We start from the raw sequence: 10,974 nt of genomic DNA, 5'->3' as shown, positions 1-10,974 counted from the left end.
TTTTCATAGTATAATTTCTAGTTGTGAAAAAACAATCGATTTAAGAGTATTTAGAAAATAAGCGAATTGAATAATATTTTTCAATCTATCGGTGATTGTGTAACGTCGTCAAAGAATTTATTAGCAATGCGTTAATTGTGTATCGTGCAATCAATTAGCATCTTCTGTTATTCCCATCCTGCATTCGCTTTCTTATCTTTTATCTGACTCGTTCCTCAATAATGTTCACATAAGCGATACATCGGGGTTTTTTTATCTGCTCTCTCGTAGTGCGACCAAATCTTCATACAAAAATGACTGAAACTGAGTCTTCACCGAAAGTTGTGGCATCCGTGGATGTGAAAGTGATTGAAGAAGTTACTAAGCCCGTTGTGGCTGAAGTTAAAGCTCCGGTGCAGGAGGAACCCAAGGTGGTTGTACCACTTGTTGAAGGTAATTTATTAAAAGAGAATTCAGAAAAAAGAATTGAGATTTCCATTTAATTTTATTGTTATATAATTGTTTGCAAAGAGCTTTGTTCAATTGCATTTAAACCTGTTGTAGTGATTGAAAGTTAATTGTAATTAATTTTGCACGTGTTACGTGATGATTTCGGTTTTGATTTTAAATTTGGCGCTTCTTGGCGCCACCTATCAATGACTGCTCGTAGTAAATTGACATAATCAATACGTCGTCGGAGGGCATTTTTATTCGCCATTCAGGTGCGTTCGTTAGACGGTGGCCATATTGTATCTTGACTTCTCCGAGCAAGTTTTCGTCAAAAAAACAGGTACAGAAAATGCATTGAACACGCTTAATTCATTGCGCAATTCGCAGTATATTCAGATTATGGTTTGAAAATACCAATAAATCCTATCCATCTATGTGTTATTTGAGTTTGTTGCGAGGATCCAAATTGATTACCTAACACTTGCCCTTCTGAACGAAAATAACAAAAACAACCTAGCGATTGATTTGGTTTCTCAAAGCCAACTCTTTATTTATATTTATATCTTTATCTCTTTATAAAGATTAGAACAAAAAGACAGTATTTTAGTATATTTTTTTTGGTACGTATGAAAGATGGCTCAGATGTCATTTATATATACTCTCTTTCTCATCGACAATCCTCAAGATCTCAATTTTGAATGTATGTATTCTTGGAAGCAGTTAACTATACCTGCAAGTTCTATTGTAGGTATCACACACAGACAGACAGAAATAATATGAATCCATCTGCCTGGAGCAACCCGCCTCCTCCGGGACTAGACATGGATGAAGAGAGTAAACAGTCCACTGTTTCATCGAGAAGTATAACGAGCTCTATAATAGATCAGATCGATCCATTTATAAAGAATCCGGAGTACATAAAGTACAAGAAAAGCTTGAGCAGGGAACGGGGTCACAGGAGATCCAGGAGCAGGTCACATGAAAGGTTTCGTTCCAGATCTAGGGAGAGGCGCAGGCGAAGAAGGTCTCGTAGTCGGAGGAGATCCGGGAGCCGCTCCAGAGGTCACCGTCGCAGGTACTCTTCCAGCCGCTCCAGGAGTTCATCTTACGAAAGACGATCTCGCCACAAAAGAAAGCGCTCTCGTAGATCTCGGAGTCGTTCCCGCGGGAGTCGCTACAAATGCGAAAAGAGGAAAGAAGACCGCAGATCAGCCTCGCCGTATTCCCCGAGCAATCTGAACGATTCCTTCGAGAATGATCCGGAACATGAGGAAGAGGAGGAGGAAGAACAGGATCCGAGCAAAGAGAACGCATTTAAAAACGACGGCTCATTCCTAGAGATGTTTAAGAAAATGCAGGAGGAGAAAGAGCAAGCAGAAAATGCCGTAAAGCCGGGCACATCCAGTGAACAGCCTAAGAAGGTCCTGCCGGCATTCGGCAAACGCAGAGGAGGCAGGGTTCTTAAAACAGGGATGGTTGAAAAGACTAGAAACAGTGATGAAGATGAGCTAGCTAAAGCACAAGACCCATGGTCGATTTATTTAAAAGAAGTCAAGAAATACAAGGAAGCCTGCTGTGATGATGACCTAAAAACACGACCTCTAATCAAATAAACTATTTTTTCTACTTAGAAAAAAAACATTATTTTTTTTATAAAAATTAACTTAACTGTTTTAGTTATAATAAAATACAAACAAACAAAAAAAATCATTAAAAAAATAATAATTCTACAAATAACACATAGGTAATATTTTTAATTAATTCTCTCTTTAGTTTACACGTTATTATTTACACGTCTTATTTATTTTTTTTTTTTTGATAGTCCTTAATGAATAGTCAGTCAAGTTTTTTTCTGCTGTTCGTCGGGCGCTTCAATTTGCATTTGAATTATTTTCTCGTTTTTCAGAAAAAATGCCTTCTTTGGAAACCGCCCCGTTCGACCCGCGTTTCCCCAACACCAACCAAACTCGTTACTGCTACTCCAGCTATCTGGACTTCTACAGGTGCCAGAAGGTCAAGGGCGAAAGCTACAAACCCTGCCAATACTTTAAGAAAGTGTACAACTCTGTCTGCCCGAACTCCTGGGTCGAAAAGTGGAACGACCAAAGGGAAGATGGAACTTTCCCAGCTAAAATCTAAGCACATCCCAAGCATTAATAGTTATCTATTGTAGGAGAATTTTAACAAAACAAATATGTAATATAATCATAATGAAAGTAATAAAAAGTTAAGTCTAAATTCTCTATATGTAAAAAACAAATATGTATACTGATTATAGAGAAACAACACAACACCCGTAGAATTACTCGTATTTGTAAATATTTAATAACGGACGTTATCATTGTTTACTACAATTAATATATCGCTTTTACGGATTGCTAGATTTTTATATTAAATATTGATCGATATAAATGCATACCACACTAACTGCATTGCAGTATATAATTTGAATAACTAATATAAGTTGTGCGCTTTTTGAAATATATTCTTACGTGATTTGGAAATCTATATAGATTTTTCACCATTAGAAATTTAATATTTTAGTGAAACATGCATGCAAAAAATTTATTATTATATTATTATCATTTTTATTAGCTGAATTCCATACCTGCTACCCTTTTGTTATTTAAGGGTAACTACCAATAAGATTAGAGTTTGGAACCTAATAGTTGAGGTACAAACAAATGCAATTAACATTAGTAATTATTAACTGAAACGATATCAAAGAGCTACGTCGTTATGTAATGTGTTATAAGTGCGAGAATCAATCAATGTATTTATTTTTAATGATCTATTTCAAACTACGCTTGTGAATTAAATCATGATAATTAATTATGTACAATTAGCGCTGCAGTTGGTAACACTGCGCTTTAGCAGTTATTTGAGCACGAGGTACAATCGAGATTCGCAGTTTTCGTTATTTTGGTAACATTGGGAGTCTTCAACTTTTATTTATTGTAAATGGTAACGTGCACGATGGCTGATGAGGCATGCAAAATGAATGGCGCCGACGAGGAAGTGCCTGCAGAGAAGGCGCAGAAGAAGTCCGCGAAGTATGACAGCGGAGTCGCGGATCTAGAAAAGGTTACCGACTATGCGGAGGAGAAGGAGCTGTCCACACAAGACTTTGCCGGTGCAATTTCGGCGATAGGAGACCAAAGAAACAAGGAGGCGTTGGAGAAACAGGCCAGGGAAAAGGAGCTGCTGAAGGTGTCGATCAAAAAGGAAGACGTCGATCTGATCGTCAAAGAGATGGAAATTTCCAGGTCACAAGCAGAAAGGACACTTCGGGAGCATCATGGCAATGTAGTGAATGCATTGATAACGCTAACGAACTGAAGTTTCACAATACTATTTAATTTCTTCTAATAAAAAAAAAGAATGGTTTCTCTAACATTTACAAATATGGTCTGTCCATTGGAGTTTTCTTTGCCTTACGATCTCTAGCCCTTGGGAACCATCTGTGCTTAGTGGTGTGAGTAATATTCATCAATTCCAGCCTTGCTTCCTCAGGCTTCTTTTTATTTAGTATGCTATACAATTCTGGTGTGAATTGCATTTTCAGTACTGAATTTTCATCATCCTTGCATTCAACCTCTGGTAATGGTTTCGTGCATTCATATGGAAAATCCTGTTTTGGATGCCAAGCTACAAATGTACTTTCATCATTAGTGACAACCACTTTATGAGCCTCGGTGGAAGCCATCCTCCTGAACAGTTCATTTTGTATTCTTGGTATGCATAACCTTAAAGTTGCCATAGCTACAAAAAAAATAATAAAACAAATGAAATTTAATTGACACGCGTTTACTTTGCAGTAATTTTGTAGGAAATAACTTACTGAAAGGAAGGTGCCTATAGATAGAATTAAATCTAATTGCAGGATGAGATCTCCTGTCAATAAATTGTTATTGTTTAAGGTTAGGTTCAATTTTATTGCAGAGTGGCCAACCTAGGCATAAATAATTACATAATTTAAGTAAAATTTCCAATAAGAATTAAAATGATAAGGCAGTTTATTCAACTGTAGCTAAATTAATACGCTTGGTTGGTACGCGTTTTTGGATTACGGATGGATTTAATTTTTGTTTTCATCAATGTCCATCTATTATTTATTTATAAATGATGTAAGATAAAAAAAAAATAATAATTACATAATTAATGTTGACTTAACTCCAAGTTTAGAGTATGAGTCAATAAAATAAAAGGATGCCCCATCATAAGCCAAACATAGAAAGCGTCATCTCGTGAGTTAAGTGTAATAGTATCAATTTGGTTCAGCACTGCGCTATTGTTTGGCTTCTGTTTTGTGTTTACTTGTGTTGATTTGGCGTTATATTGCCACAGCGTGTATATTGTACGTAGTTTTAACAACTGGAAAGTTGTTGTTTTCCATCGCGTGCGGAGATTTTCAGTTTTGTTCATGAGAAAAATAGCCATGAAAAAAAGGGGCCGCCCGGCTAAGACTGAAAATAACGGCGAGTCCGAGGATTCGGAGGTGCTCAACGGAAGCACCAATGAGAAAAGACGCGGAAGGAACTCGGTCAAGCACGGCGATGCGAAGGATGAATTCGAGGAGGAAAGCTCCGATCAAAAATCAGAGCAGGCGTCGGATAACAGCGACGTAGATGACACAGGACCAGATAGGAAGAAAAAGAAGAAGGCTAACAACAGGAGGACTTCCGCAGCAAAGAAGAGCAAAGCTAAAAATGTCGTATCCGATGAAGAGGGCGGTAGCGACGACGAAAAGGAAGAATCTAACTACGAGGTATAACGGTCACTAACTTTTCTTCCTTTCAAGCTTGTTTCCTTTTTAACCTTCAAATACTAACCCCCTACTCAACAAATGCTTTGTACTTTTTGTTTTGAACAAATGCTTTTTCAAGGCTGTCTCTGTCACAATTTATTTCAGTCATTTTATCAATCAATACTCGAATTGAGCTTTCGTTATTATTTAATCATAAATGTTTACATGTTCACAAATCTTTCTGTTTCTATCCATAATGGGGTTCTTTTCTACTTTAGAAATACTAAATTATATTTCTAATTACAAATCACAAATAATAATACTTAGGACATGTTTTTCATCATTTATGTAATCTCTTCAACAAGTTGATTGTTGAATAGCGTTAATAATTGTAATATGGAGCTGAAATGAGAAAATAGATCTAAATGATCTATTTTTAGGTCGTCAATGAGAAGAGACGCGGAAGGAACTTGGACAAGCACGGAGATGCGAAAGATGAATTCGAGGGGGAAAGCTCCGATCAAAAATCAGAGCAGGTGTCGGATAACAGCGACGTGGATGACACAGGACCAGATAGGAAAAAGAAGAAGAAGAAGGCCAACAATAAGAGGACTTCTGCAGCAAAGAAGAGCAAAGCTAAAAATGTTGTCTCCGAGGGCGGGAGCGACGACGACGACAAAAAAGAAGAATCTGACTATGAGGTATAACAGTCACTAACTTCTCTTTCAGCTTGTTTTCATTACTAATCAAATTCTAATCCCTACTCAACAAATGCTTTATACATTTTGTTTTGATCAAATGTTTTTTCAAAGCTATCTCTGTTACAATTAATTTCACTCATTTTCTCAATAAGTCAATTCTTGATAGTCGAATTAAGTTTTCGTTATTATTTAATCATAATTGGTTACATGTTCACAAATCACTAATACTTTATATTTCAATCATTAATTAGCTCATCAGTTAAGTAATCTCTTCAACAAGTTGATTGTTGTAAAGCGTTGAAACTTTTCATATGGAATTGTAATGAGCAAATAGATCTTGGAACTTAGTCTCCAACATCTATTTTTAGGTCTTGAATGCATCCATTTAGCACTGTTATTGTTAAATGCATTGTATGCTATTGGTGTCAACCTGCAATCGTCTCCATAAAGATCACATTACAATAGTCGTAATATGTAAAATTAATCGCGCATTTTCAAAGAAAATAATGCTTATCAACGGTTTTTCTCATATTTCATGTGTCTTTAATATTTGCAGTGTAGATAAATCAATTTCTGTCGAGTTAGAAAATAGTAATATTATTGTACGTTGAAAAGTAGCGGAAATGTTCAGGTTATTGTTATGAAAAAAAAAATGCTTCAAATGGATTCAAGAAAGAATCGCCAACAATGTTATCTGGAACGCAGGAAATATAAAGCTTATCGCTCAACATTAAATAATGCAGTTCGTAAACATTTCCAGATACCATAACATAAACATCGTAAAATGTTTATAATATTATGTGCTAAGTATGAAGTTGCATACAGATTACAAGGCGAAACATAAGAGAAAATCTATTGATATTATAGTAGCAATATTTATTTGCTATGGAGTTGTTGACCTATAATTAAAAATTAAATTGAATTTAATACTTTACTTCAAAATGGAAATGTAGATTTATGAAAAATTGTTTCTCAAATGAAAAATAGGTCTTTACGTATAGACCGCGTTAAAAAAAACTCATAAATATGCAGATAAGCGTGATTCATATACCTATTGTTAAAACACACAACATGCTACAAAAATGTAGTTTAAAATTATGAGCAATTACTAACTACAAGATGTTATTACATTCATTGGAAAATAATGTTTTGATTCAAGTTCACTATAACTTTGGTTAGACAAGAAGCTAAATGCTTGTTAACAGAATATATGATTGCTGCATACTAATATAATTTCATTGTCTTAAAAATAGAATGTACATACATTCTCGAAATACCGGGCTTGGTAATTCTTATACTTTCATACAAACATATGTTATTTGCTCATAAAAGTTGATTATGTTATTACTAGTATTAGTAATAACATATTAAATTCTATTTGTAATTCTAATCTTCATTATTTCGGATTCTAGGTTGAAGCAATCGTAAACGAGAGACGTGTAAGAAAATCCCGACAGTATTTGATCCGCTGGAAGGGTTATGGAAGTGAACATGATACATGGGAGCCTGAAACCACTCTGAATTGCCCAGAGATTTTGCAAAAGTACAAAGAGGACAAGAAGAAGAAGATGGACGATGAGGAGAACGAGATGGACGACAACAAAGAATACGAAGTATGAGATATGTTTATACTTGTCACCAATATTTGTTAAACTGTATTTTTGTTGTTGTTGTGGTGTGGCAGGTTGAACGTATATTGGAGGTTCATTTTAAGAAAAATGGAAAACGTGAATTTCTGATATCCTGGAAGGGATACTCCTCAGCGGAAAGGACGTGGGAGCCGGAGGAGAATATGGAATGCACCGATCTAATTGACAAATTTATGAAGAAAGTGGAGAAGGCTAAACGGTACGATCCGCACGCTCTGCGTTCAGAACGAAAGCCCACCGATCGTTTCACATTGACCACAAAGGAAGGCGGTCGTAGAGTGAGCAAGAGAAATTCACAGCAACAGAGGTAATTATGATTAATGAATATAACACATGGAAACCAATTTCAATGTATTTCTATTGTTTCAGAGTGCGCTACACCGATTGCGAATGAATATTTTGGCAAATTTCGTCGACGGTTTATATATATTATTATTATTATTTTGTTTTTTGGAGTTCGTACATGATTTTACAAATGTTTATTTTGTAGTTATTTAAAAAATATTTACGAAACAAAATTACCACGTTTATTTATTTATATCGAAACCTCATCAATATTTAATCAATTTGAATTTGAAATTTTTATTATCAACTTGGTCAAAAAAATGAGAAAAATTCCCTAGAACTTGGAAAAAGTACGAGCCTGCAAAAAAAAAATCCCCAGCTTTTGACAGCTGTGCTTGCTGTCAAGTATTGCTCAGACAATCGCTTCATTAAAAACCAAAATTATGTGTTTATAGTTACAACTTTCCTTCCTCATTTAAATGGTGGAAATATGTGCGAGTTGCAGTGGGATCCTCTGGCAGCAATGTACCTAAGTTTAGAGGAATTTCCCAGACTAATATACTGCCTGTGCAGCCGTGTATTCGCAAGGTAAGCATTGACATTTCATCACATATCGATTTCCCATTAAGACTTCGTTCGTAAACGAAACGCGATCTCTCTGTGTGCGATTAGAAAGTTGGTGTCGGTCCATTTGCGGCAAATTTGTTTTTAATTTAATTTTGTAAACAACATTTATAATTTGTGTTGGCAATCCGTTTGCCGAGCAACAATGTGTATTGGTAGCACTGTTTAAAAACTGTTAGTGACAGTTGTACTGTTTGAATTGAAATTGTAATATCACATTGTCGTGATAAAGTGCAGAATCTTGTGATGGCATGTTAATTGTATTTTATAAACCATGGGGGAAAACAAAGAAAATGTTTCCAAACTGAGTGAGAGTATATCAAAGGCGCCTGATATACACGATTTCTGCATAATAAAGCCAATCAGTCGTGGTGCTTTTGGCAAAGTCTTCCTGGGATCCAAGAAGTCGAATATGGATGTGATGTATGCAATCAAAGTAATGAAGAAGACTGAAATGGTGAACAAAAATATGGTTTCTCAAGTGGTCAACGAGAGGAATGCTTTAGCCCTAACGAAAAGTCCATTCTGTGTGCAGCTGTACTACTCATTGCAAACCTCCTCTTCAGTATATTTGGTTATGGAGTACATGGTTGGAGGTGATTTGAAATCATTGCTGAGTGTGTATGGGTTCTTCGATGAATTTATGGCATCTTTTTATGTGGCAGAGGTGTGCTTGGCGTTACAATATTTGCACAGTCACAGCATTATACACAGAGATATTAAGCCAGATAATATGCTTCTCTCTAGAGATGGTCATGTGAAACTAACTGATTTCGGTTTATCCCGTGTGCAAATCCACAGAGATTTAGAAATTTCTGATTTCGAGAACTGCACCCCTAATTTGTGTACACGCACACCTGGACAACTGCTCAGTCTTACATCTCACTTAAGTTTTGGCTCAGGTAATTTGAAACAGCACACAAACCCACAGTCTGGCAATGACTTGATTTCAGATTCGAATTCAGAAAGTACTAATAAACTGGAAGCATCTTCAGTTCTCTTTGACCAAAGCACAAATACACAAGCTGGTAAATCAGAAACATGTACCTCTAGTACTATGCCAAATATGAGTGCATTAAGTGGAATCATGCCCTTCCATTCAGCGGAAGCCATCACACCATCATTGATAACTGACACCAGTTCTCAATATCACACTTGTTCATACTGCGGCAGCACACAGCAGGACATCACAGAGACTTCCAATATATCATGTTCAACGTCGCCTGTGAGCAGAAGGGTGCCAAGCAGGTGTTGCATTATGACCTTCAGAGGAGACAGGAAGAGGAAGTATCGCTCGCCATCTCCCAACAAGCTGAGAAAAGCGTACGTTAGAACGGGTTTGACGGGGGAGATGGAGATATTGAGGGTCGATTCTGTAAGCCCACCCAAAGGTGTAACCTTCAGCACTCCCGTTTCCACGCAGAAACCCAACAAATATAAGATAAAAGCTACGAGATTCGAACTGCCCAAGAACAGTACGATCGACGATGATAAGCAGGTGAACATTAGTGAAATAACGAGTCCGAAGACCGGGACAAATCACTACGTCAGTCCCATTCATTTAAATACAACTCCGAAGACGCCACGTACACCTTACAGAACACCGAAATCCGTCAGAAGAGGTCAATGGAGTTCCGATCAGAGGATTCTCGGTACACCCGATTATTTGGCACCGGAGTTGCTGCTGCGAAAAGGGCATAATTACGCCGTCGATTGGTGGGCTCTGGGAGTCTGCTACTACGAATTCGTGACCGGAATTCCGCCCTTCAACGACATATCACCGCAGCAAGTGTTCAAGAACATTCTGGAGCGAAACATTGAGTGGCCAACCGACGATGAAGCCCTCTCCGATAACACGATGGGCGCCATCGAGGAGCTCCTCACCTCCGATCCTGAACTCAGACCGCGGGACAAGGAGGTGATGAAGATGCCCGTATTCTCTTCAATCGATTGGGAGAATCTACTTTCCGTCCAGCCGCCTTTTGTACCAGATCCGTACGATCTGACCGACACTGGGTATTTTCAAGCCCGCAACGAACTCTTGAACTTTAACATTTCCAATTTCGATTTGTAAATAATTGTAATACTATTAATAGTCAAATCGCGAAGAGCGCGAATATCTTAAGTAATTTATCCGGTCTCCCTATATTTTTCTTTCCTCGTTCCTTTTACATTTATATTAGTTCGTATTTATTTTCCTACTACGATCATTTGATTTATTTATTTCATTTTAGCACATTCGAACAAGAGTTTTTTTTACCCTGTAGAAAATGATTGAAATGTTTTAATAATAATAAGTTGTTAAGTACTAAAAATTAGTTGTTTCCATCAAGATGCATATTATTTTGTGATCATTAGTCTTACTAATTTTTATGTTTGAAATATATATAATTCTTGTTACAAATAAAATTGCAGATGTATAAATTACAAACAAAAATACACACATATTTCCAAAAATCCTCTAATTGAACGTAATTATTTGACGATTGACGATTTTCGGTGTTGAAATTGGTTCTAGTAAAAGATTTACATCTTCTAA

At 36.6% G+C, this 10,974-nt stretch overlaps 6 protein-coding genes across 7 annotated transcripts; 5 read left to right on the top strand and 1 right to left on the bottom strand.

The window, feature by feature from the left end:
* Positions 1-248: 248 nt before the first annotated feature.
* Positions 249-2,667, top strand: LOC108562661 (cytochrome c oxidase subunit 6B). 2 transcript variants are annotated; one of them, XM_017921075.1, is made up of 2 exons: positions 249-432; positions 2,336-2,667. In XM_017921075.1, the coding sequence occupies exons 1-2, from the start codon at positions 294-296 to the stop codon at positions 2,566-2,568; spliced, it is 372 nt and encodes a 123-aa protein (XP_017776564.1). In that variant the 5' UTR covers positions 249-293; the 3' UTR covers positions 2,569-2,667. The 2 variants fall into 2 exon arrangements, with proteins under 2 accessions (XP_017776564.1, XP_017776565.1); XM_017921076.1 differs by lacking the exon at positions 249-432 and adding an exon at positions 669-769.
* LOC108562660 (peptidyl-prolyl cis-trans isomerase G) lies at positions 783-2,057 on the top strand. Its single transcript, XM_017921074.1, has one exon. The coding sequence runs from the start codon at positions 1,128-1,130 to the stop codon at positions 2,040-2,042; it is 915 nt and encodes a 304-aa protein (XP_017776563.1). The 5' UTR covers positions 783-1,127; the 3' UTR covers positions 2,043-2,057.
* A 631-nt stretch (positions 2,668-3,298) lies between the features above and the next one.
* LOC108562658 (huntingtin-interacting protein K) lies at positions 3,299-3,833 on the top strand. The gene has a single exon (XM_017921071.1). The coding sequence runs from the start codon at positions 3,391-3,393 to the stop codon at positions 3,766-3,768; it is 378 nt and encodes a 125-aa protein (XP_017776560.1). The 5' UTR covers positions 3,299-3,390; the 3' UTR covers positions 3,769-3,833.
* LOC108562659 (39S ribosomal protein L42, mitochondrial) lies at positions 3,766-4,360 on the bottom strand. Its single transcript, XM_017921072.1, has 2 exons — positions 4,271-4,360; positions 3,766-4,191 (listed from the first exon to the last, which is right to left on the bottom strand). Exon 2 carries the CDS (start codon positions 4,187-4,189, stop codon positions 3,827-3,829), a length of 363 nt encoding a protein of 120 aa, XP_017776561.1. The 5' UTR covers positions 4,190-4,191; positions 4,271-4,360; the 3' UTR covers positions 3,766-3,826.
* A 229-nt stretch (positions 4,361-4,589) lies between these two features.
* LOC108562657 (chromodomain-helicase-DNA-binding protein 1) lies at positions 4,590-7,986 on the top strand. Its single transcript, XM_017921070.1, has 5 exons — positions 4,590-5,197; positions 5,617-5,877; positions 7,290-7,490; positions 7,562-7,833; positions 7,896-7,986. The coding sequence occupies exons 1-5, from the start codon at positions 4,853-4,855 to the stop codon at positions 7,918-7,920; spliced, it is 1,104 nt and encodes a 367-aa protein (XP_017776559.1). The 5' UTR covers positions 4,590-4,852; the 3' UTR covers positions 7,921-7,986.
* A 616-nt stretch (positions 7,987-8,602) lies between these two features.
* Positions 8,603-10,663, top strand: LOC108562652 (serine/threonine-protein kinase greatwall). The gene is made up of 2 exons (XM_017921064.1): positions 8,603-9,337; positions 9,389-10,663. Exons 1-2 carry the CDS (start codon positions 8,710-8,712, stop codon positions 10,507-10,509), a joined length of 1,749 nt encoding a protein of 582 aa, XP_017776553.1. The 5' UTR covers positions 8,603-8,709; the 3' UTR covers positions 10,510-10,663.
* The last annotated feature ends 311 nt before the right edge of the window (positions 10,664-10,974 follow it).

This window comes from Nicrophorus vespilloides, unplaced genomic scaffold, assembly GCF_001412225.1.
Source record: "Nicrophorus vespilloides isolate i.1.1-1 unplaced genomic scaffold, Nicve_v1.0, whole genome shotgun sequence".
Taxonomy (NCBI): domain Eukaryota; kingdom Metazoa; phylum Arthropoda; class Insecta; order Coleoptera; family Silphidae; genus Nicrophorus; species Nicrophorus vespilloides.
Note: the sequence above shows the minus strand (reverse complement) of the source record. Positions and strands in the feature narration are given on the sequence as shown.